The sequence below is a fragment of the Rattus norvegicus genome, chromosome 5 (genome assembly GCF_036323735.1).
Source record: "Rattus norvegicus strain BN/NHsdMcwi chromosome 5, GRCr8, whole genome shotgun sequence".
Lineage (NCBI taxonomy): Eukaryota > Metazoa > Chordata > Mammalia > Rodentia > Muridae > Rattus > Rattus norvegicus.
In genome coordinates this window covers 109,114,681-109,136,995 of record NC_086023.1, presented here as the reverse complement: position 1 = coordinate 109,136,995, position 22,315 = coordinate 109,114,681, and the positions used below count along the sequence as shown (strand labels likewise).

Here is a 22,315-nt window from a genome sequence, read left to right as displayed (position 1 = left end):
CATTTAAAACAGCTGGATCGGGAGGGCGGGATTGAAAAAAAAAAAAACAGTTGGATCCATTAGGAAGAAAATAGTCCACAACATCCTTACAAGTCAGACTACTGGATCTAGAGAGATTCTTCAGTGGGTAAAATTGTTCATTGCATGAATATGGGAATCTGAGCTCAGGTGACAGAATCTACATAAAAAGATGGGCATTGTCCAAAACACAGTCGTGACTACAATGCTGGGGGAAGGGGAGAGCAGAGATAGAATCAGAGCTTGCTGGCCACCCATTTACCTCAAGGTTCAAAGAAAGACCCTGCCTCAAAGCAATAAGATAGGAAGTGTAGAACGTGGCACTCGGCATCCTCATCCAGCTTCCACACCTGTACACACATAATATGCTCATACACCACACAGAGAGAGAGAGAGAGAGAGAGAGAGAGAGAGAGAGAGAGATGCACACACATACAGGCACACACAGACACACACAGGCACACACAGAGAGACACACATATGCACACATACACACACATACACAGCCTTCTGTGCTGCATTTAATTATGAATTAAATTTCAAAGTAGCAAAGTTCTATTGGTAAAAGATATCCTAGAATCTATTTGCTTCACACCCATTAATACCAACCTGATGGTTTAGTTCTTCTACTTGCTAACAAAACACCAAACTCTTTCTTCCTCCATTGCCATTCTGCCTGTGCACCCTGGCAACAGTGAATGACTGACTCCCTAGGGGGGAGGGGGACATAAACAGTTTATAAACTCGTTTTACCCAGAAGGAGACTTCTAGTCTTCTGCTGCGGACTAAGAGTGGAGTAGTCATCAGCAAATAGTTCTAAATGGGGAATCTGACTCAGGTGTACCAGGAGATGCGTTCTGAAGTCTTTGATTTTTGTAAATAAAACACCTGTCTTCCTTTAAGACCCCCCCTTCATAAGCACTCTGAACCTGTTTTGTAAGAACTGCCCAGCCTTCTCACACAGCCATCTCCCCAGAGTTGTTGGGCAACAGACGTGTGGCTCTCTTCCCATTTCACTGTTGCATCAACTGTTACATTTAAAAATGGGAAAGCAATATGTTCACTCAGTCTCCCCTGGGAAGATTAGGGAGAAATGCAACACTTGATCTTTACATCTTCAGAGGAGGGTTTAATGACAGGTTCACCCTGTTTAATGACAGGTCCAGCACCACACCCAAGTTTTATTGTTTCATTATTCCTGCATAAATACCTTTATTACACATGATAGCTAAAAATCAAATACTTGCTGAGGTGGGTTTCAATCGGTAAGAGGGCAAACTAAGATATACAGTACACACGTGGAACTGGACCACCTTAGAGGCTTTGGAAGGAGGCCTGGTGAGTTATATACTGATTGTCTTTGAACTTCTGGAGTTCAGGGACCCTTCTGTCTCAGCCTCCAAGTAGGTGAGTACAGGCACACGTCCAGGGATCTTAAATTCTTATGATCCACGTGTGTGTGTGTGTGTGTGTGTGTGTGTGTGTGTGTGTGTGTGATCTTACCTTTCTCTAAAACGTTATTTTTTTTATTTATTTTTTACCTTCAGAATTACAACCACAGCTCACGGGCAAACAATTTAAAGAGAGGCAAAACGGGATCCTTGGGATTCCCCCCCCCCCTCCCCCTGCTGACTAAATAGGAAGACATTGTCAAAAGAAAACTGCTCGGTCTGATGCTAGAAGTGAAACTCGTTAAATTCAAATACCGCCTTGAGATGAACGAGCCTTGCGCATGACAGGTGTTGTCACTTTCAAGCGATTTCACAAAGTGGACATTTTCCACCCTAAAGGCTTTCTTTCAGCTAGTCGATTGCAAAAGAGCGATTAATGTCTCCAGAGCGAAACCTGCAGGCCTGGGCTAAATAAAGACCTCTGTTATGCCTGCTGAGTGCAGAGGCACAACTTTTTCAAAAATAGCCAACCGGCCAGGGTAAGTTCCAGACTAGAAAGCTTAATGTTCTGCGCAGGCGTTTAAGACCTTCCGACTCCGATACCGCACCCCTCCCCCCCACCGCCCCTTGCCTCGTGACGTCACCAAATGTGGGCGGGGTCAGACTAGCAGGCGTGGTCTGAGGGGGCGGGACCGGCGGCGGTGCTGAACGCAGCTGCACAGTGCCCGCGGGCTCCCCACCCGGCACAAGTCAGCTGTGCCTGAGGTGCGGTTCCCAGGCGCTAGGGCTCGAGCGTTTCCCCGGACGCTCACCACAGCTGCTGGGTCCCCAGAGAGGAGGAGCGGCTCAGAGACGAGGCTGTAACAATCTCAAGGCCGGCGGAGGACCATTTCTGCCACGGACCGGGGACAAGGGCATGTTGGGCGGCGGCAGTGACGCGGGCCTGGCCACCGCCGCGGCGCGGGGACAGGTGGAGACGGTGCGGCAGCTCCTGGAAGCCGGCGCAGATCCCAACGCCGTCAACCGCTTCGGGAGGCGCCCGATCCAGGTAGCGGGGTCCCCAGGCCTTGCCGGCAGAGGGCGCACGAGCGCGCTGCCCTCCGCGGCTGCGAGTTGTACCCGGGCACCTGGGCTGCCCGCTGGTGCTGGATGTGTGCGGGCCCGACGGGAGGCAGGTTTTGCCTTTTGCAAGGGCAAAAATCCTGAAAAACAAAAACGATCGAAATATCCCTCTTCACTAGATTGGCTTTTTTCTCGTTTTGCGATGCTGGGTCTGGAACCCAGGGTCCCCGGTTCATGCCGGGCAAGTGCGCTGCCTGTGAGCAACGTCCCCAGCCTTGGAATCTTTGCAATAATGGAAAAATACCAAATTTATTCTGCTATCTTACAGTCATAGAAATAAGTCCGATACTCGGGGAGCAAAGTGGGAAAGGGAGGGTCTGATAGGGAGAGGACGACATGGATGACAATAAAGATGAGATTACCAGTTATATGGCCTAGATTCAGGGAATTCCTCAAAACTGTAGTGCGTGGGATGAGAGACTTCACTCTAATCTTGTGAACAACAGTATGAATCCTTTTTATTTTCTTTTTTCCTCGTAAACTTAATCGCATTCATAGGACTAAAGATTTCCCAAACCCAACACTTAATTCCTTGTATGCGGGCAGTAACAGTGTGTAGTTTTTCACTGTTTAATGCGAACAGGCAAAGTCCAAAAGAACTGTTGGGTTCTTTCGGATCCACAAAGGGATTCCCTAAACATATTGGTGGTTGAGATACATTTGTTCAGTGTTTACTAATCCTGCTGTAGTTAATATTGGCTTTGTTTCTTGAGGATCTAACACAGTGCTTTTGTGCTGTCCTGTTGATTAATATAGTCGCCAGTTTCACTTACCTCACTGTCCTTCTCTGGGACTATGAAAATCAGGGCTCTTGTTAATAGTGTAGGTTTTTAGGAAAAAAAGGACCATTCCTCTTCCGTTTTTATGAAAAAGAGGTGTTTAGCAAAAGAATATATTTTTTAAGAGTAACAAAAATAATTGTAAAGTGAGTATAAAGACCTTAATTTGGGGTTGGGGATTTAGCTCAGTGGTAGAGCGCTTGCCTAGGAAGCGCAAGGCCCTGGGTTCGGTCCCCAGCTCCAAAAAAAAAAAAGAAAAAAAAAAGACCTTAATTTTTTTTATTTATGATTTTCTTTACTAAAAACTTTTAAGTCTTTTTGTGGCTGTAAAAATAGCCCTTACCTCGCTAAGAGAAAGAAAAATATTGTTGTGTTTCTTGAAGGAAGAAAGGAACGTTTCTAGTGTGAATGTAATAAAAATGACCACTTCCACTGTGTAAATTTCAAAGCACACAGGCCCACCAGAACGAGTGACCGTTTAGGACACTAAATCAAAACCTATTGTATTGTTACCTTCAAATGGAGCTGCAGGGGGATTACATCTTCAAAACATCGTTGTTGGCTTTCCCTAATTAAGCATCGTTGTGATTTAGGTACTAGTCAAACTTTTTATACAGGAAAAAAATACCACTTACCATTAAAATTTTTGTACAGTATAAATGAATGCTAATTTCCCATTACAGTGCATGTTCACTGTATGTCTAAACTGCCCACTGCATATCACACTAGGCTAAAAAACGTTATGAGGTGCTAAATAACTTTTCCATAATGTTACATAAGCTTGGGTTGTAACAACTTTCCCCTGATCTCTTACAAATGAGCAGGGTATGTTTGTGAGCACAGACATCTCTGGCACTGAAGGAGCAAAACCTTTTTTTAAACTTCCTTGTTTGTTTTCTCCTGTAAAGCATTGTTCTAAATAATAATAATAATAATAACAATAATAATAATACAATCACTGTTATGTGATGTTGTTTGCTTTCTGCTGCTCTAAGAAATGCCATAACCAAAAGGAACTTAGAGAGAAAGGGGTTTATTTGGCTTATATTTAATTTCTACAGTGCATTTCTGATGGAAGTCAAGGCTGGAACTGAAGCAGAGATCATGGAGGAACAATGCTTACTGGCTTGCTCAAGGCTCAAATTCAGTCACCCTTTTTCCAGACCACATGTGTGTCTAGCACACACCCAGAGTGGACTGGACACCCCCACACACACACACACATGTCATTAACCAAGAAAATGTCCCACAGACTTGCCTAGAGACCAATCTGGTGGAGGCTTTTCTCAGCTGAGGGTCCTCTTCCCGGTGACTGTTGTCAGACTAACCACCAGCACGTGTGGTTGGTTAGACCTAGAGGGTTAGAGGAAAACAATATAAAACTGTATATATGAAGCCTGGTTCCTGGTGTCCTGCCTGCAAGACACGCTAGGCAAGGTTGGTCTAAACTTTGTGAGAGTAAGCAACCAATGCCTAACTTGACCAAAGGCCCACTCCACAAGATGGAACCTGGCACTGCTTGAGGGACCAAGATCCAGAGACTATAGCTCAGCAAACTAGGGTAAAACCAAGTAGTATTGTTCAAAAAAAAAAAAAAGTAGCAATAAAATGACTTCTACTGCCCTGCTGTGCTTGGAGATATCTGGCCTTACCCAGCCATCATCAGTGATGCTTCCTCCTACAGCAGACACGAACAGAAACAGCGACCCATAGCCAGACAATATGTAGCGAGGGAGATACCTTGAAACACTCGGCTTCTCCAGCAACTCCCTCCCCCACAGGGCTAAGGAATAGTGTAAGAGCCAGACGGGATGGGGAAACGCCAAGAAACAAAAGGTCTTCTAAATGATCAGTGACGTCATATGAACGCACAGAGACTGAATGCACAGGGTCGGGTGGTCCTGCACCGCATCTTTTGTGTATATATTATGGCTCCCAGTTTACTGTTTCTATGGAAACCCCGAGTGCGTGAAAGAGTGGGTCCCTTGAGCCTTGTACCTTCTCTTGTCCTCTTACCCTTCTGTTTTTTTCAGTTCTGATGTATTAGTTTTTGTTTTATATTTTATGCTATCACTTAGAAGCCTGATTGTTTTCTAATAAGAGACGGAAAGGGAACCGATCCACGAGGGGATGGGGAGGAGGTGGGAGTAGCCGGGGGAGGGGATATCATAATCAGAATTTATGTGAGGCGGGAAAGTCCATTTTCAAGAAAAGGGTAAATAAAATTAAAATTAAAAAAAAAAACAGTTCAAACTAAGCTAACGAATCACTTAACGAAATAAGTCTTTGTTGTCCACCGTTCCATGTAAGAAATAGCCATTTCTCCGCCCTTTCTTATTGTTTCACCTGTGGAGAATAAAATGGAAGCTACGTTGAGTTCAGCCTAGGATGGGGAGTGGATTGAATAAGCCAATGAGAAACCAGACACCCGAAGCTTGCAAGCGCCTTGCCGCCCCTGCTAAAACTTCAGTTCTGTAACCTCTGAGCCCTTTCTGTCCTTCCCCCACAGGTCATGATGATGGGCAGCGCCCAGGTGGCAGAGCTGTTGCTCCTCCACGGAGCAGAACCCAACTGCGCCGATCCTGCCACCCTCACCAGACCTGTGCATGATGCAGCTCGAGAGGGCTTCCTGGACACGCTAATGGTGCTGCACAAGGCAGGGGCACGGCTGGATGTGTGTGACGCCTGGGGCCGCCTGCCGGTAGACTTAGCTGAAGAGCAGGGCCACCGTGATATTGCGAGGTATCTGCACGCTGCCACTGGAGATTGATTGCAGGGTCCCTCAGCCTCCTGCAAGGACCATTTTTTTTTCTCCCCAGCCCTATCTAGGAAGACTGTAAACGTGGAGAGGATCAGCAGCGCACAGCCTGCTGGCCTTCCAGAACCCCACCCTACCCAGGAAGGCAAAGCCAATCAGAAATAACTTCCTAAGTGTTTTCTGAAGCTTGGTCTGGCCCTTGATCCTCACCCTGAAGCCAGGGGATCACCAAGGAGATTTAGTATTGTATGAAGTTCTGGGACCCTCTATCTTTCAGGACATGGTGTAAAATAGCAAGGGAAATTCTTGAATCTCCACAAGAAGCTGCTGCTTCGGGGAATTGAGAAAGCTTGACATTGGCTGGGAGCAGTCAGTACCTTCCCCTGTGAACTGAAAATGCAGAAGATCCACAGGCTAGAGGGAAAACCTGGAGAGTAGATGTGAGGCACTGAAGTGGGTTTATGCACTGTCCTGTGTGGTGATTCACCTGCAAAATGACATGTATAGAAACCAAGGAGTCACCTGCACCTCTACAAGGAAAATAGTGAAATTGAAGACAACAGATCTCTGCTAAACGGTGACCCAGTTCCCTTGAGGCCTGGGTCCTGACAGACTCTACATGCACAATGTCCAATGATGAATTGTAGTGTATAGCAGTTTGCTCTATGCAAAATAGTTTAATAACCCCTTTAGAAATTTCCTACATTTGAGTTGCTCTTTAGTAACTGTATTTAATGAGGAAAACTTTTAACTGTGTGTGTAACTGCTCTTCAGAGGTGAGACTGAAGGGCAACTTGTTTTTGTGGTTGGTTGGTTAGTTGGTTGGTCTTTTCCTCTTTTCTTCCTTTTCTAGGCAGTGTTTTCCTTTTCAAGGTAGTCCCTCAAGTCCAGCTACCACTGCCTTAGTCTCCTTAAGTACTGGCCTGATAGCCTGCATCCTTCTGAAATACAGCTTCTCATGAAACTATGACAGTCTGCACACTCCTAGTGGCAAAGAGCACTTTGCTTTTATCTTTAAGCTGTTTACTTCTCTGTTCATTGTTTCTGTACAGTGTCTCGGGGAGCTATTCTAGGTGTCCTGTTAGATGGCTGGTGTGTTTATCTAGTCAGTTACCTTGGGCTACGTCCCAAAGTTTACTAAAAAGGAAATTGAGTATGAACTAACTGAAATCAAATGATGACTCATGGGCTGTATTGCTGTCTACTGAACAATTGTGGATGCACTCTGGGGGGCTCCAGTGTGGCTTGGTTCATTTTGCATTGAAACAATTGATATATCATTATTTTAATAAAGAATAAACATTTCCAAGATGTGGAAATGTTGGTACTAAAGCATATTTCCAGGCTGGCTCATAACCACCTATAACTCCAGTTTCAAGGAGGATCAAAACCTCTGCCTCTAGAGAAACCTGCATTCTTGATTCTTGTGCATATACATCCCTAACACACACACACACACACACACACACACACACACACACACACACACAATTATTAAAAAAAACAAAAACAAAAAAAGTGGAGCCTGAAGAGATTTCCATGGTTGTTAAGAGCCTTTGCTGTTCTTCAGAGTTCAGTTCCCAGCAATCGTAACAGGTCCAGGATATTATGACCTCTGCAGGCACCCATACATGGCATACACTCATATTTTCACACAAATAATTTAAAAGTATTTTCATGCATCTAACACTAACTCCCAAATGTTAAAAGATTCAAAAGTATTCACTGCTTGTCCTTTTTAATAAATATAAATCTATATAATGATTTCAATCATTTATTTTTAAAATCTGCTTTCTAATAGTAAAACATAAGGCTTACACTTTTTTCCTAGGTGTCAAATATAGTGAATATTCATCGAAAATACAGAAGAGGGACTAGAAAAGCAACTTAAATAGAAAGAGGAGCCTCTGAGCTAAACACAAAAACTTCCCTGTTGATTCCTCACCTCTCAAATTAATAAATTACCAAAGAAGATGAGTTGAGAAATAGTTCATATTTTTTGGGGAAGGATAACATATTTATTAATACAGTTTACATCAGGCATACTTTAAAACAGATATTTGTTCCTTCAACACTTAAACCTTCCATTGTGTGCAAAAGTAAGTCAATTTGGCCCCCAAATGTGGGTCTTCTAAAGTTTACAAATACCGGAACTTCCTTAGCTCGTGGAACAGGAACTGGCAAGTCTGGTATCCAGGGGCCACACTTACAGAGTTCTGTAGCCCTGTGCATTGTGCAGCATCTGAAATGTAGCTGGCCCACAGCTTATAAAGGTAACTGTAAACAATTATTATCCAAGGGGGAAAGCAAAACTTAGGATTGCAAATATCAATGCCTATTTGTAGAAAATCAAGTTTAAGGGAATATGAAGGTTCAACATGTGTGCAAAAGATAGTCTACCTTTCCCCTTACTGTCTGAATTATACGTGAATAGGCATGATAGTCACGTCATATTCATATCATGTGCACTTGTAGAGTATAACAAGTTAGGATTCCTGAACACAGGGAAGAATGGTTGGATCAAGCTAGTTAGCATATTCATCATGGCAGGCAGCATTATGCTGAGTGAAAGGTCAGAAAAACAGATGTCACAAGTCCTTCCCTGTAAGTTTGACTCTGAAACTCACCAAAGCAGGTATTTAAAAGGTAGTTCTAAAGGCAGAAGAAGGGTGGAAGGCATTCACAAACTTTAGACCAGAAAACGTTCCCTTGGTCTTTAATTTTAGTAAGCTGTAAGAGTGTGTGGATGGGCTACACTTTTGTGTCCACTGTACCACCCTGCACCAAACCAAACCATGAATGACATGTGGAAAACAGATATTTTTTTAGGCGCAGAAAAACTCAATCTCTTTTACCTTCTGGGGTGGCTCTTCTCACATGAAATCTTAAAAATGCTATATTCAACATGCTTTTTCCTCCCCAAAGAAACTCACAACTCAAAGTTACTGGAGCATAGCTTTTGTCCCAGCCTCGAAAGCCTGACTCACCCTCCTCCTGCGCCCTGCTGCAAGAGACTCCTCCCACTCCACCCTTAGGCGAGAGCTCTGAGTCCCCTTTAACTCTTTCCTTCCCAGCCTTTCAGCTATTAAAAATGACTTCGTGAAATTTGCAGGCAAATGATGGAACTAGATAATATAATCCTGAGTGAGGTCACCCAATCACAAAAGAACACACATGGTATGCACTCACTGATAAGTGGATATTAGGCCAAAAGCTCGGAATACCCAAGATGCAATCCACAGACCACATGAAGCCCAAGAATATGGATAAACAAAGTGGGGATGCTTCAGTCCTTAGAAGGGGGAACAAAAATATTCATAGGAGGGGATATGGAGGCAAAGTTTGGAGCAAAGACTGAAGGAACCAGACATCCAGAGCCTGCCCCACATGTGCCCCATATATATATACAGTCACCAAGACTAGATATTTAGAAGTGGGGGGGGGGCAAAATAATGAGGTAGAGGAAGGGAGGGATCTGGGAGGGAAGGAGGAGGGGGAGGGAAAGGGGGAACAGGATCAGGTGTGGGAGGAGATGAGCGGAAAGTACAGAGGGTGAGGAAATTGAACGGATGTGTGTAGCAGTGGGGGATGGGAACTAGGGGTGGCCACTAGAAAGTCCCAGCTTTCCCTTCTAGCCCATCCCCACTCTTTTGTGTCAGCCACTGACCTACAGAATCACTTTCTACCAGGGACCCCTCTTCCCCCCAGTGGCCACACAGAGCTGAGACGCGGGTGGGTGATTTTCATTATCCTCCTGTCGCTCCATTCCCCTTTGCATAATTATTCTTAAGTCAGCAGCTGTCTGCATCAGCCCCTCCTCCCATCCCGACCGCACTCCCTGAAGACTCCATCTTTTGGTACAGCCTGATGCCCCTAGCTCTTTCCCATTGTCCCCTCAGCCTCTCCTGGTAGCCCACCTGTATTCGTGTCACTCATCAGCCCACAGAAACACGCTACAGGAAACCCCACAGTCCCTGCACTTGCCTAAGGTCTCAGAGTGAACAATAGCAGCCAAAGAAGGGAACGCTCACCCGACAACGGTGAGGTCAGATTTTTATACCAAGGAACGCCTCAACCATAATTCCAGATGGCTTGATACAAACAGAAGAGTACGGCTGAGATAATACACTTCCTCCAGAAGCCAGTAACCATTGCAACAGACCCTGAGAAAGTCAGTTTAGCTGAAACACGAGATAAGGGTCTCTATAGCAAGTATGAATTCAGTCAAAGACCTTAAGGAGGGTATAAGTAAATGCCTTAATGAAGACTGAAAAAACACAAATAGAAATGAAATGATGAAACTATTTCAAGACACTAAAATAGACATGGAATAGCTAAAGAAAATCCAAATTGAAATTAAAAAATTAGGATGTGAAGAACCTAATGTATTTCTTTCTTAGGTGAAGAATAAATTATTGCTCGGTCCACGAAATGGAACCCAAACCTGACACTGGCTGAAGTGGCCAAGAACCTAAAACTACAATAAATTAGTCATGACCCAGTAAAATACCCACTACCATATTCTGCTACAGGAACAGAGCAATAAAATGACACCTGATGACATTGCTATACCTATGGATCAGTGCTTCACTGGCCACAGCAGAGGAGCTTCTTGTAATAGGTAGGGAAGAACTAACTGAGTCCCACAACTGAACAGTCTGCAGAGGGGAGAGATGTCCTAGATGGGATGTTTTTATCAAAGCTCTTCCTTCAGAGCTCAGGGAGCTGTGTGGAGGAAGAGGCAGACTGAGAGCCAGAGGAAGGGAATATGTCAGGGAAGTTCTCTTCTGGACACAAGAGGACTGACTCTATGAATTCACAGAGACTGTGGCGGCAAGTACAAGTTCAAGCACTAAAGGAATGAAGTGGACACTGGGTCCCATCCCTAAACACGAACCTATCTACAATGGACACCAACTGTCACCCTGTCACCAGCAAAATCAGTTTTCTCCAATAGTCTCTCTGAGTATATCAACCATACCTTCAGGACAGGTTCCACGAGTAGTCGGCCAGCCTAGTCGGGCAGCCGAACAGAATTCAGTGCTATTTTTGTGGGCTCTTTCCTTTCGCTTTGTTTGGCACTGTTTCATTGGTCTTTTCCCCGCCTGTTTTGATTGGGGGAGGGGGCTGGGAGTTGTTTTTTGCTTTTCTTATTTGCTTTTTGTTTGTTTTTGAGAGACGGAAAACCAAGTTGGACAGGTAGGGAAATGGACAGGCTCTGGGGGAAAAATGATCAATGTATTATTTTCTTACAAATGTTAAGAAAAATATTCTTAAGCAAATATAACAGAGCACTCATTTTCATACTGGTTTATAAAAATAAAAAAACATAATTCTAATTAATGTTTAAATAATCAATGGAAGCTAAAATGTACTTTTGAGGGATATATTACTTAAAATAGCTTCAAAGAAAAAAATCACACAAATGGTACTATAAACCTCCCATTTGATTTATAAAATCCTTTAGCTTCTTTTGGTCCAAAATATTTGAATTTGCTTGTTTAAGGAGATCATTCCAAATTTAAAGAAATGATCATTCTCAGTGACATAATTTCTGTAACAAATGTTTACATACATACATTTAATAATTCTCTATTGCTCTTCACAGGAAAAAATTAAAGTTATATAGGATAGTTAAAAGAGTTTAACTGTCTTTGTAATGGAAGATAAGCTAATTTCCTTTTATATTCTCCCAGAAGCTGGTAATTTTCATGGCAGGTTATAAGCTTCGCTATGGCCAATACTCACGCTAAAAAGGAAAAAGCAGTGGCCTTAAGAACCCACAAAAGTTACAGGACACATCTGCAGCAGTCCTGTGAATGGCAGAGCCCACTATCCCCAAATGTAAGGAGATCTGGCAGGGGTGCATCTAGCCGCAACCATATTCTGACTTGCTGGGTACATTCCCATTATTATCATAACTACTAATTAATTTGCTGTTACTTGGTGTCATTTCAGCACTCAGTTATGGCTATTGATGACTTGATGGACAGATTATCATATATTTTTAGAAAGAAGGTAACTCTAAATTTAAAAATTACTTGAAGAAACAATAGCAATTGAATCTCAACATATTCTCCCACTCTACTCGCAAACCCTGGAGAGCGAGGGAACGAGGGGGAGGAAGGCACTGGTCCACATTGTTCATTTAACAATGTGGCTGCTAAGTGACATGCATGACATGAGTAAGTCTTAGTTTCTGCTATGTATGAATATGGAAACTGCATGAGGCCCTTTCTGCAGTCCTATCATCACTAAAGTTCTGTGCTTCTCGAATCTCTCCATAGCTGACAGTGATGTATGTATGTCTGTGTATCTAAGTAGATAAATCTGTGGTTTTCTGAATATTTATTCTGTGGCACTGGGACAAAGAACCTTTTACAATACTACCTATCTATCTGTGGAAATTTCTACCCCCCTGAACCAGCCATGTGCTGCATTGGTTCACTGAAAAATTCACAAGTCGGATGAAAACTGGCACAGCAGAAATACTTGGCTTCGTTTTGACAAGTTCAATGTAGAAAACAATGTGGGAGTTAGCCATTCTAAGTTAATAGAAGTACACTGAAAATGTCACTTTTGTGACATGCACTGGCATGTGGAGGCTTTCTGATGTGTTTGTGTAAGAATTCAGACAGAAAAATGGAAGTTGGAGCAGATTCCCTGTTCCTATCTTCTCACAAATCCGTCTCCTTGCCCTTCCCCAAAACTGTGTCTTTCTGGGGGACTTCCCTCTCTTCTGCCCCAGTTAAGTAGCACTGAGCTGCAGACAGCAGAGCTGGGGCAGGGCAACACCTTCTCCGGACTGGCAATAGCTGTCAGTGGACTCCCAAATCAGAGGGCAATGAGAAAGGTTTCTGTATCTTCCTGAGAGATGTAATGCTGTTAAATTTGGTTTTGTTGTTGTTTCTAAGTAAGATGTAAATAATATCTCACGGTATGCTGTTACATATTTTTAATATGTTTAGAAGAGACATACAAAAACATTAAGCACTAACAATGTAGTATACTCTCAAATACAAGGACAGGTCAGCATGTTACTGGGAATGGGCTTTTCTTCCAAGACTGGGAAGATGTGCAGTCAGTGGCTCCCTGCTTCTTCTAAGGGTTAAGATGCTCTTTCCCTTTCCCTCCTACACAGAGGAACTTCTCATGGTTTCCCCTGCTCACACACCACCTGGGGTTAGAAGCTATACCCCATGCCTAAAAACTATCTGATCATTCCCTATTGCCTCCTAGTCTCTGGACAGCCACCAAGTTACCACAACAAACCTATTCCAGGATTCACTTTTGGTCTGTTTAATTTTTAAAGTAAACATAAAAATGAATGTTATCTTCCTTCTGGGAAAAAATTAAATGACATTCCATTCCACCTCCAAGTAACTAGTATATGTATACCATATTTAGTAGATTTAGACCATGATGGTGTTGGCCCTATTAGTTACTTGAAAGCAACAGATATGTATGAATGTACATATATAACATTTTTTATACATGAGACTAGACTTGTTGGTTCGAACTTATGTAAAATATATAAATATGCACAACCATCTAACATGCAGCTTCCTATACTTCTGGAAAGCAACTTCAAAACACTAATAAATAATTCATATTTACTAACCAGCTCCACATTTACTAAATGATAATTGATCTCTACTTCTTGTCAACAGCAAACTTTCAAACAGTTCAGAAAAGCAGCAAGTATTAAATAAAAACTGAGACTTTTTAAACTATTCTTAATAGCAAAAGGTAACTGTGTGTGTGTGTGTGTGTGTGTGTGTGTGTGTGTGTGTGTGTGTAGAGAGAGAGAGAGAGGCAGAGACAGAGACACAAAGAGTGAATGTGTGAATTGTGTAGTTATAAACATGCCTACCTCAACACATTAAAAATACAAATCAGACCACCACTACTCTAGTACTTACTTTCTCCTGCTACTATGAGCTTTCTGACAGTCCCTGCTGCCCACAGATACAGAAGCACCTCCATTTTCACAGCTCCGCAATTTTGTATTTGTGGGTGAGTCTTGATTTGGTTGATGAGTCATGGCTTTTAGAAAACAAAGTATCACCAATGCATGTTCATGTTTATTCCTTTTTCTTTGTTACTGTATACTATTATAAAGAACCCGGCCTCCACATTGCCAAGATCCAGAGTGAAATAATTTGAAGTGAAATGTCTGCAGCAAAAGGAACAGCTATATCTATACATGTGTGTATGTTCACAATTTTTCTTTATACACATACGCACACACTTCCCCATGCTTACAGATACGTATGTATACACATACATAACATATTTTTCATACACGAGCTTTATGACTAGACTTGTTGGTTCAAAACTTATGTAAAATGACCATCTAACATGCAGTTTCCTATAATTCCATATGCTGTCTGTAAGTATATACATGGGTATATATTTTCACATATTTGTGTATTTCTGGATACTTATTTAAATTATAAGAATGAAACACCTGGGTCGAAGGGTACAGGTATGCCAACAACTTTGATACATTGTAAAGTGTTTCCAAAATAAAACTACAGCAAGTTCTAACAGAATCAAGGAAGAGTGCATCCTGACAGCACTCACTCCCTTTCTCTCTGCCACTTACAGCTCCATGCTATCATTTCTGCTTTCATTCTTTTACTTGCTGATATTGTCTTTTTTTAAAGATTTATTTTATTTAATTTATATGAGTACACTGTAGCTGTTTTCAGACACTCCAGAAAAAGGCATCGGATCCCATTACAGATGGTTGTGAGCCACCATGTGGTTGCTGGGAATTGAACTCAGGACCTCTGGAAGAGCAGTCAGTGCTCTTAACCGCTGAGCCATCTCTCCAGCCCTGATATTGTCTTTTTTATTATTCTTTGGCCATTTGTATATAACATAGTTTACATTCTTTGCAGTTCTTTTTGCGTCTCAAATCTCCATCTTTGGGGTGGTTTTGTTTTTAACCTTTGGTGTGAGGTATCTGTGTATGCAAGTTCGTGTGTAAGGGCACATGTGTGGAGATCAGTGAACAGACTCTAAGGTTAGTTGTTTTCTGCCTTATTTGCTGCTTTGTATGTCAAGCTGACAGACCCGCAGGAGATTGTCCTGTCTCCACCTACCTACCACCCAGCTGTTGAAACTGGGCTTACACAGGCAGGCTACTAGGCCCAGTTTGAGCTCTGGGTATTCAAACTTGGACACTCACATTTGTAAAGGAAGCACTTTTCTACCAAACCATCTCCCCTAGCCCTCATTTTTGGATGTTTTGAAAAAAGGTCTCCCATGCTGGCTTCATATTCATATGCTTCCTGCCTTGGCCTCTACAGTACATATATTATAACTATTTGCCGCCATGCCCCGTTACTCGCTGGCCTGTTTTTTTTTTTTTTAACTGAGTAAGTTCAAGGAGCACATGTGTAACCATGCTCCTGCGTATAGATGGATGTGAGAGGGTTCACATGCCAGTGTGGGGGTTAAAGGTAAAGTCAAATGTCAATCTTTATATACTGAGGCAGAATTTCTCACTAGAGCCCAACTCACTGATTTGGCCAATCCAGTTAGTCCTTGTTCAGAGAACCTCCTTTCTCCACCTCTATAGTAGTGGGGTCATGAGGATCTGAATTCAGTCCCCAATGCTTTTGTATGGCAAGTGCTTGACCCACTGAGTCATCTCCCCTGCCCTGTGGTCTGTGTTGTAGGGTGATTTGTGTCTGAGTCCCTGCAATGAGGATAAAATCAGTAATGGAAGTCAGTCAATTATAGAGCCAAGATGCAATTATAGAGCTCAGTGATGGCAATTTTCATTTCTATTTCCATAACCCTAACCCCTCAAAAAAAGAAAAGGCCCTGAGAGATGAACATCTTCCCCCACATTGTGTGGGGAGGAGAGGAATCCTTCCTATTCTCACTACAGAATGAGTTTGCTAATCCAAAACAGAATAGTGTTTTCTTTTATAAAAGACACAAAACTGTCAGGTTTCTAGACCACTGAGAGCAAAGCAAAGTTCCAGCTTTCATGGATTCTGTTTGCAGAGTGACTCACAGATAACTGACTTTCAGTTGTAGCTGATCCTTTGACAACAGAGAGAGAGAGATCACCACCCGGTAATCCAGTGATCATCCTGTAGTCTAGCCTGTACGTGTGAAGCCAAGTAGTGTTCAAGACTTGAGCCTCTCGACCTCAGTCTTGTCCCCTGCAAAATAAGGACAAAAGTCTCTCATTCAAAGGGCAACTCTGAAGATAAAATGGGTGCTTCGAGTTTAAGTAAAGCCACATATTCATTATTAGTTCATTATTCACTTTTTGAAGAGCACATAGCCAACAGTCACTTGGAACTCCAATACCTTCGTGATTGCATTTATACGAAGATGAAAAATGCACAATTCCTTCTCATCCAACAGATAGAGAATAGACAGTGGGCAACGGGGGGTAGGGACTTAAAAGTCCAGATTTTCAGCTTTTCAACTCCAGACACCTAGAGGAGCGGCAGTTTTCTGAAGTAGAGGAAATTCCAGGTAGGGTAGCCAGAAGCCCCAGGGCCAACCATGGTATTTGGGAAACTCAAATTCTCTGTGAAGCCAACCAGAGGTATGCACTGCTTTGGGTTTTGTTTTAACCCTACACGGATACTTAGGGGGTCCTTATAAGAGACCCTCGAACTCATTTTATTTAGCGGATCCATGCTTCAGCCTAGGTTCTATTGCAAGGTCTACTGCAGATCTACTGCAATGTCATACACCAGGGGAATGGAAAAGCAGCAGCCGGTCCTGCCCTGACCTCTCAGTTTCAGCAAGGCCTTTAGCTGAGTTAGTTTGGCTATTCCCAGGTCTTGCCATCCTCCTATGTCTAGTACTGGTATTTGGAGTCCACTCTGTAAGACCCTGCCAGCTGTCGCCCTGAATTGATACTTTACTGCAGCCAGAACACTAGGCCGGAGCTCGTAAAGGAGAAGCCACCAAGTCTCAGGGCCGCAAATCCAAGTCCGGGTCTCACGCCACCTTGCACAGCTGGGCCACCCAGACCAGCTAGGCTTCCGCTGGTGAACTCAGAACAGGTCCAGACCGATAGCCCTCTGTCCCGCGAGCACCTTCGCAGGCCTGCTAGAAGGATCCTGGGTTCTACTTGCCGCTTTCTCAAGCTCCGAGCTCCGGACCCGCACGAGCCAGGACTGACCAAGCGCGATCCCTCCGTCTCGGCCGGCGCGTCCCTGGGTTCAACCGCTCCTTTTTCTCCTTCCCCCACTTTTCCTGTTCCGCGGGGGCCGCGGTGGAGGCGGGGAGGCAGCGGAGAAGGGGGCAGCCGGGAGGGGGGAGGGGACCGGAGAGGGAGGCGACACGGGGCGGGGAAAGAGGAAGAGCCGGGGATGCTCCGCTAGCGCTCGCGCTTAAAACCGAAAATAAACAACGTCCTCGGGCTGCGGCCTCGTGTCTGCCGGACCTGGCCCGGCCACACTTACCGGTCCGCAGCGACGCGCAGGCCCTGGCCCCCTGTACACTCAGCCGCTCTCCTCTGCGCGCTGTTCCCACCGGAGGAGCGCAGCGAACCGCTAGCGTTCAAAACGCCCGCGCGCGTCCTGATTGGCGGGCCGGCCCAAGGCAGGCCTCGCGGATCTTCTTTTTTCCTTCTTTTTAGAGCTGGATTCGGAGCCGGAGAACCCTCACCGAGGGGCGTCAGGCGTAGACTGAGAGAACGGGGTCCCAAAAGTTAAGCAGAGCGAAAACAGAACGGCACACGAGACGTAGCCGGCCGGCCGCGATAGGACGCGGCTACAGCTAGGGGGCGGGTGGTGCGCACGCGTCCCGCGGCGCTAGCTGTCACCGCGATGGGTGGCGAGCGAAGCGAGCGGGATCCGGAGCGTGCCCTGCGCGGGAGGCAGCGGGACCCCGGATGCGACAGGCCCCGCGCGCGCCTCCCCCTGGGCGCCTCCGGGAAGCTTTCCCGCGCGACTGGGGACCGCGCGCATGGGACACGGGGGCGCGCCTGAGGGCGGAGATGGGCGTGGAGCGGAGATGGGCCGGGGGCGGCGCGTGGGTCGCGAGGTGCCTCCTAGCCGAAGGGGCTGGGGGCGGCGCTTCTCACCTCGCTTGTCACAGTAATGCCACTGCTGGGAGAGTTCGGCCGCAGGAGCATGGGTCGCAGGTTCGTGGTCACTGTGAGGATTCGGCGCACAGGGCGCTCACCCCAAGTGAGGGTTTTCTTGGTGCAGTTCCTGGGATCCTCGCGACCCAGGTCAGCGAACGGCACACGAGGTTTCGTGGCCTTGGTGTTGAGGCCAGAGAGGATCGCGCGGAGAGGGCCGCAGCCACATCCTGGACCAGGTAGGAAAGGCCCTGCAACGCTGCACGCACAGGTGCTGTGGTTCCGCGTGCTTCTATGCATCTGCTCCACGAGGTAGAAGGAGGATGTGTCCGGGTGGGGACTTTAGGTGGGGGAGGGGAGAGGTCGCTGTTCCACTTCGGCTTAGTTTCTTGGAGATGGTGTTCTCTCTCTCACTCGGTGAGTCTGAAGGGGTCGGCTTCACGCTCCTCCTCAATCCTACAAAAAGCCTAAGACTATTTCCAAACCTACTTGCTTGTCTTAGAAATGAGTGACTCCTACATATCCTCGTTATAAGTTAGGAAACTGCAGGCGTATTTGTGTGCACACACGCACACACACACACACACACACACACACACACACACACACACACTACCCTTTAGGTAAAGAGGTTTGTTTTCTAAAGCTCTTTATTTCGCCCTGGGGTGCAGGAGGGGGAAATACCTGTCTTGTTTTCTAAGGGTTTACTTATTTCGCCCCCATCCACCAGGGGTAGCAGAGGTGGGGGGGGAGGGATGGAGGTAGGGGGAGAGAGAGAGAGAGAGAGAGAGAGAGAGAGAGAGAGAGAGAGAGAGGAGAGAGAGAGAGAGAGAAAAACAGGAACAAAAATGGACTTCCTAAAATATGAAAAATTCAGTAGCTGCTACACAAAAGCAAGCACGCGATTCTCTAAGATTCCTTGCCCCGTATAGGCTTGGCTGACCATAGAGGTGAACACTTTTTACTGGCTGGCCTAAATTCACTGAAACTGTTTAGTACAGTGCTTTCTCAGTGCACGATTAGAATTTACACCTGCGGTCCCGGAAGAGTCAGAGGCAGTAATATTTTAAGATTCACAGACCACAATTTAACATAAGTTTTAAATGAGGCCTAGTGCTTGAAAAATCGAACCTGTGCAGCTTTTTTTACATCCGGTGATCTGGAAAACTGAAAGGAAAAAAAAAGTACGTACATGTACATGCAGTGTACAAAAATCTTGGAGAATACGGGTTCCAAAGTGAAACCTCCCACTCCCTAGGAAAAGTTTATCACAGTGTCAATTATCTTTTAGTTACGGAAATGTGAAACTATTAACACTACCAAGGAGGGCTAGAGAAGCTGGAGCAGTGTCCTGGGCCATAAAGAAAATGAAAGGACAGAAAAGGAAAACTCAAATTGTGTTTACTTGTTTGGTTTTTGGTGTTTGTTTGTTTGTTTGTTTGTTTTTCAAGATAAGAGTTTCTCTTTATAGCCCTGGCTGTCCGGGAACTCACTCTCTAGGCCAGGCTGCCCTCAAACTCAAAGATTCACCTCTGCCGCGATGCTGGGATTAAAGGGACTTGAAATTTAATTTTTGCCAAAAGTTAGTAGGGCATTTATAAAGGTTTTTGTGACTTGTTGCTAGCTTTGATTTTAGTTCATTTAAAAACATTCACGGGATCCGAGTCATCTTCCTTAATGGTGATTTTTTTTTCTGCACAGCATACAACATCTCGCCTTTATGATATGTGCATCTGAGGATAGTTGTTGATGCCCAGCTCTATTAAAAAGCTGTTTTATTAGTTAATATTTCTCCCTATTAATTATTTTATACAAGTAATTCGGTGCCTTTGGGAATCTGTGGTTAGGAGGCAGAAATTTTAACCATATGTAAATTGTATATTTTTAGGAATATAAAACACCACATTGTGGGCCCTTAGAGTTACAGATAGGGCTTGAGCTATATTCCTAACACGTCCAAAATCCCAGGTTCTATCCACAAGAGGCAGAGTTGCTGGATATGGTGGCACTTTCCTGAAATTCCAGCACTGAAAGGACCGGGCACCGATTGGTAATAGAGGCAGGGGATCTGGGGCTCAAGGTAATCCTTTATTACGTACATAATAGGCCATCTGGGCTATTTGAAACAAAATGAAACACAAAGATAAATGTCAACTTAGAGTATTAGAAGTTGTAATGCAGACTATGCCCCATGATGTAGAATCTGTGGAATAATAAAAATAGGTTTGTCAAAAGAAATCATTTGTCACAAGTAAAAAAACAAAAGAATGTTTTAGGAATTATTTGTAAAATTATGTAGAAGTGCCTTCATTATGTAAAAGGCCCAATTATCATCAAGTATCTGATGATAGGACACACGGCATAAATAAAATGTGTGCTAAAATATGTCCAATTCCCCAGCTTTCTATTTGAAACCAAGCACTTAATAGAAATATTGGAAGTGTTAGTCACCAGTGTCTTTATAATTATGCACCTCGTGTTTATATATCACTATTATGCCACAGTACATTGACTTATGTGGTGCTAATTACACTGGCTCAGGTGCACACTTTAGACATTCCTTACACGCATTACTGATGCATGTATGTAAGATATCAATATCTCAACGTTTTTGAAAGTTTCTATGATGCTTTATTTAGAACGTTTTATCCCTGTGTGACTGAAAATGTGTATGATAAAATTCTGTGAGGGACTTAGTAGTCAATGGTAGTCTGCAAATGGCACTGGGTTCGTTCTCCAGTACCGATACACATTTCTGATTAACATCACAAGGTCCTCCTTCACATTGACCAAACACTCCTTTATTCATCATTCTTTAGGGGCTCTCTATAGCAGCTGCTACTCCTCTTCCTCTTCTTCTTCTTCCTCCTCCTCTTCCTCCTCCTCCCATAGTTTGCCATGCCTTGCAGTTGACATAAACCAATATTTCAATATGTACCTGATCCCAAATTGATGCTGTGTTCTACATAAAAAACAACCCCCCCCCTTTTTGAGTTTTAAGACATCATTGTCGTCCTAGTATAGAAAGGGAATAGCCTACTACTGCCAGTGTCTCTAACATTTTACAGATCTGTCATTTCACATTGATTAATTACTAGAATCACTGTGATAGGAATAAACTCCACCATTATTCCTAACATTGGGATAACTCTTTTTCATAAAGTGATATGAATCACCAAAAAATATTTTCTAATAGCAAAGCTATTTGACACATTTGGACCAGTGTTTTCACTCTGTAAAAGATATCTCTCAAGCCTGGCTCAGTGGCTCATCCTTAAATACAACACTCAAGGGAGGCCAGTCTGGTCTACAGAGGTAGTTCCAGAACAGCCATGGCTACACAAAGAAACCCTGCCTCAAAAATACCTATAAATACATACATACACACACACACACACACACACACACACACACACACACACACACACGAAAGACACCTCTCTTTTTCTTTCACGCTGTAGTACCCTGCACTTCCTTAAACTGAAACCCTTAATTCCCCGGACCCTCTGTGTGGTTTATCCCAGCCCAGAAGTTTCTGTGATGCTGTGTTTCTGAACTCTGAATTATGTAAATAATGAGTATTGTTTCATTTTTAAATATAAAAAATTTTATAGTACTAAGTATGAATTTTCTCTAACTTCACATTTCCATATACCTGATTTCTAATATGGCCCTTTACAAGCAAGAAAAAATAATTTTTAGACAGGGCCTCATGTATTTAGCTTAGGCAGGTTTTGAAATCAGCATCTGAACACCTCCTGGATGCTTGGATTACTGGCCTTCGGCCACTAAATCTTGTTTATATAGTCCTGGGGGCCAAACCCAGGATTCTCTGAGTACTTTGTGAACTGAGCTGTAACCCCAGTCAATTTTATAGCACAGGATGAGAACTGTATAAATGCTTACACTACATTCAACTGTTCTGTGTAGACATCACCCTAAGAAAATATCTGATGAAGACCAGTACAGGAAGAGTGAAAGTTGCCTCAGATCACAGCAATATGGTGTTGGATTGTAGCTCAACTACAATCTGGAATGAGACGGTTGTTAGGTTTGGGAGTAGAGACCCCCCACACACACACTTTGAGGTAGGGTCTCCCTATGAACTCACTGTGTAAACCAGACTGACCTCCAACCACAGTGATCTGCCTACATCCACCTACCTCTGGCCTCCCAA

General features: G+C 44.0%; 2 protein-coding genes and 1 long non-coding RNA gene across 6 annotated transcripts in view; 2 read left to right on the top strand and 1 right to left on the bottom strand.

Annotated features, from left to right (window-relative positions):
- LOC102552523 (uncharacterized) overlaps positions 1-1,180 on the bottom strand; it is a 107,072-nt gene extending 105,892 nt beyond the window's left edge. For both annotated transcript variants that reach the window (XR_010051860.1, XR_010051861.1), the window contains exons 1-2: positions 948-1,180; positions 628-728 (exon numbers count right to left, since the gene is read on the bottom strand). This is a non-coding gene — a long non-coding RNA (uncharacterized LOC102552523). The remainder of the gene's footprint in view (positions 1-627; positions 729-947) is intronic.
- Positions 1,181-2,089: 909 nt separating this feature from the next.
- On the top strand, positions 2,090-13,688 carry Cdkn2b (cyclin-dependent kinase inhibitor 2B). Of its 3 annotated transcripts, none has more exons than XM_006238380.5 (3): positions 2,090-2,457; positions 5,820-6,052; positions 7,900-8,045. In XM_006238380.5, the coding sequence occupies exons 1-3, from the start codon at positions 2,326-2,328 to the stop codon at positions 7,910-7,912; spliced, it is 378 nt and encodes a 125-aa protein (XP_006238442.1). In that variant the 5' UTR covers positions 2,090-2,325; the 3' UTR covers positions 7,913-8,045.
- Positions 13,689-17,427: 3,739 nt separating this feature from the next.
- Positions 17,428-18,925, top strand: LOC134479006 (uncharacterized). The gene has a single exon (XM_063261306.1). It carries the CDS (start codon positions 17,947-17,949, stop codon positions 18,379-18,381), a length of 435 nt encoding a protein of 144 aa, XP_063117376.1. The 5' UTR covers positions 17,428-17,946; the 3' UTR covers positions 18,382-18,925.
- The last annotated feature ends 3,390 nt before the right edge of the window (positions 18,926-22,315 follow it).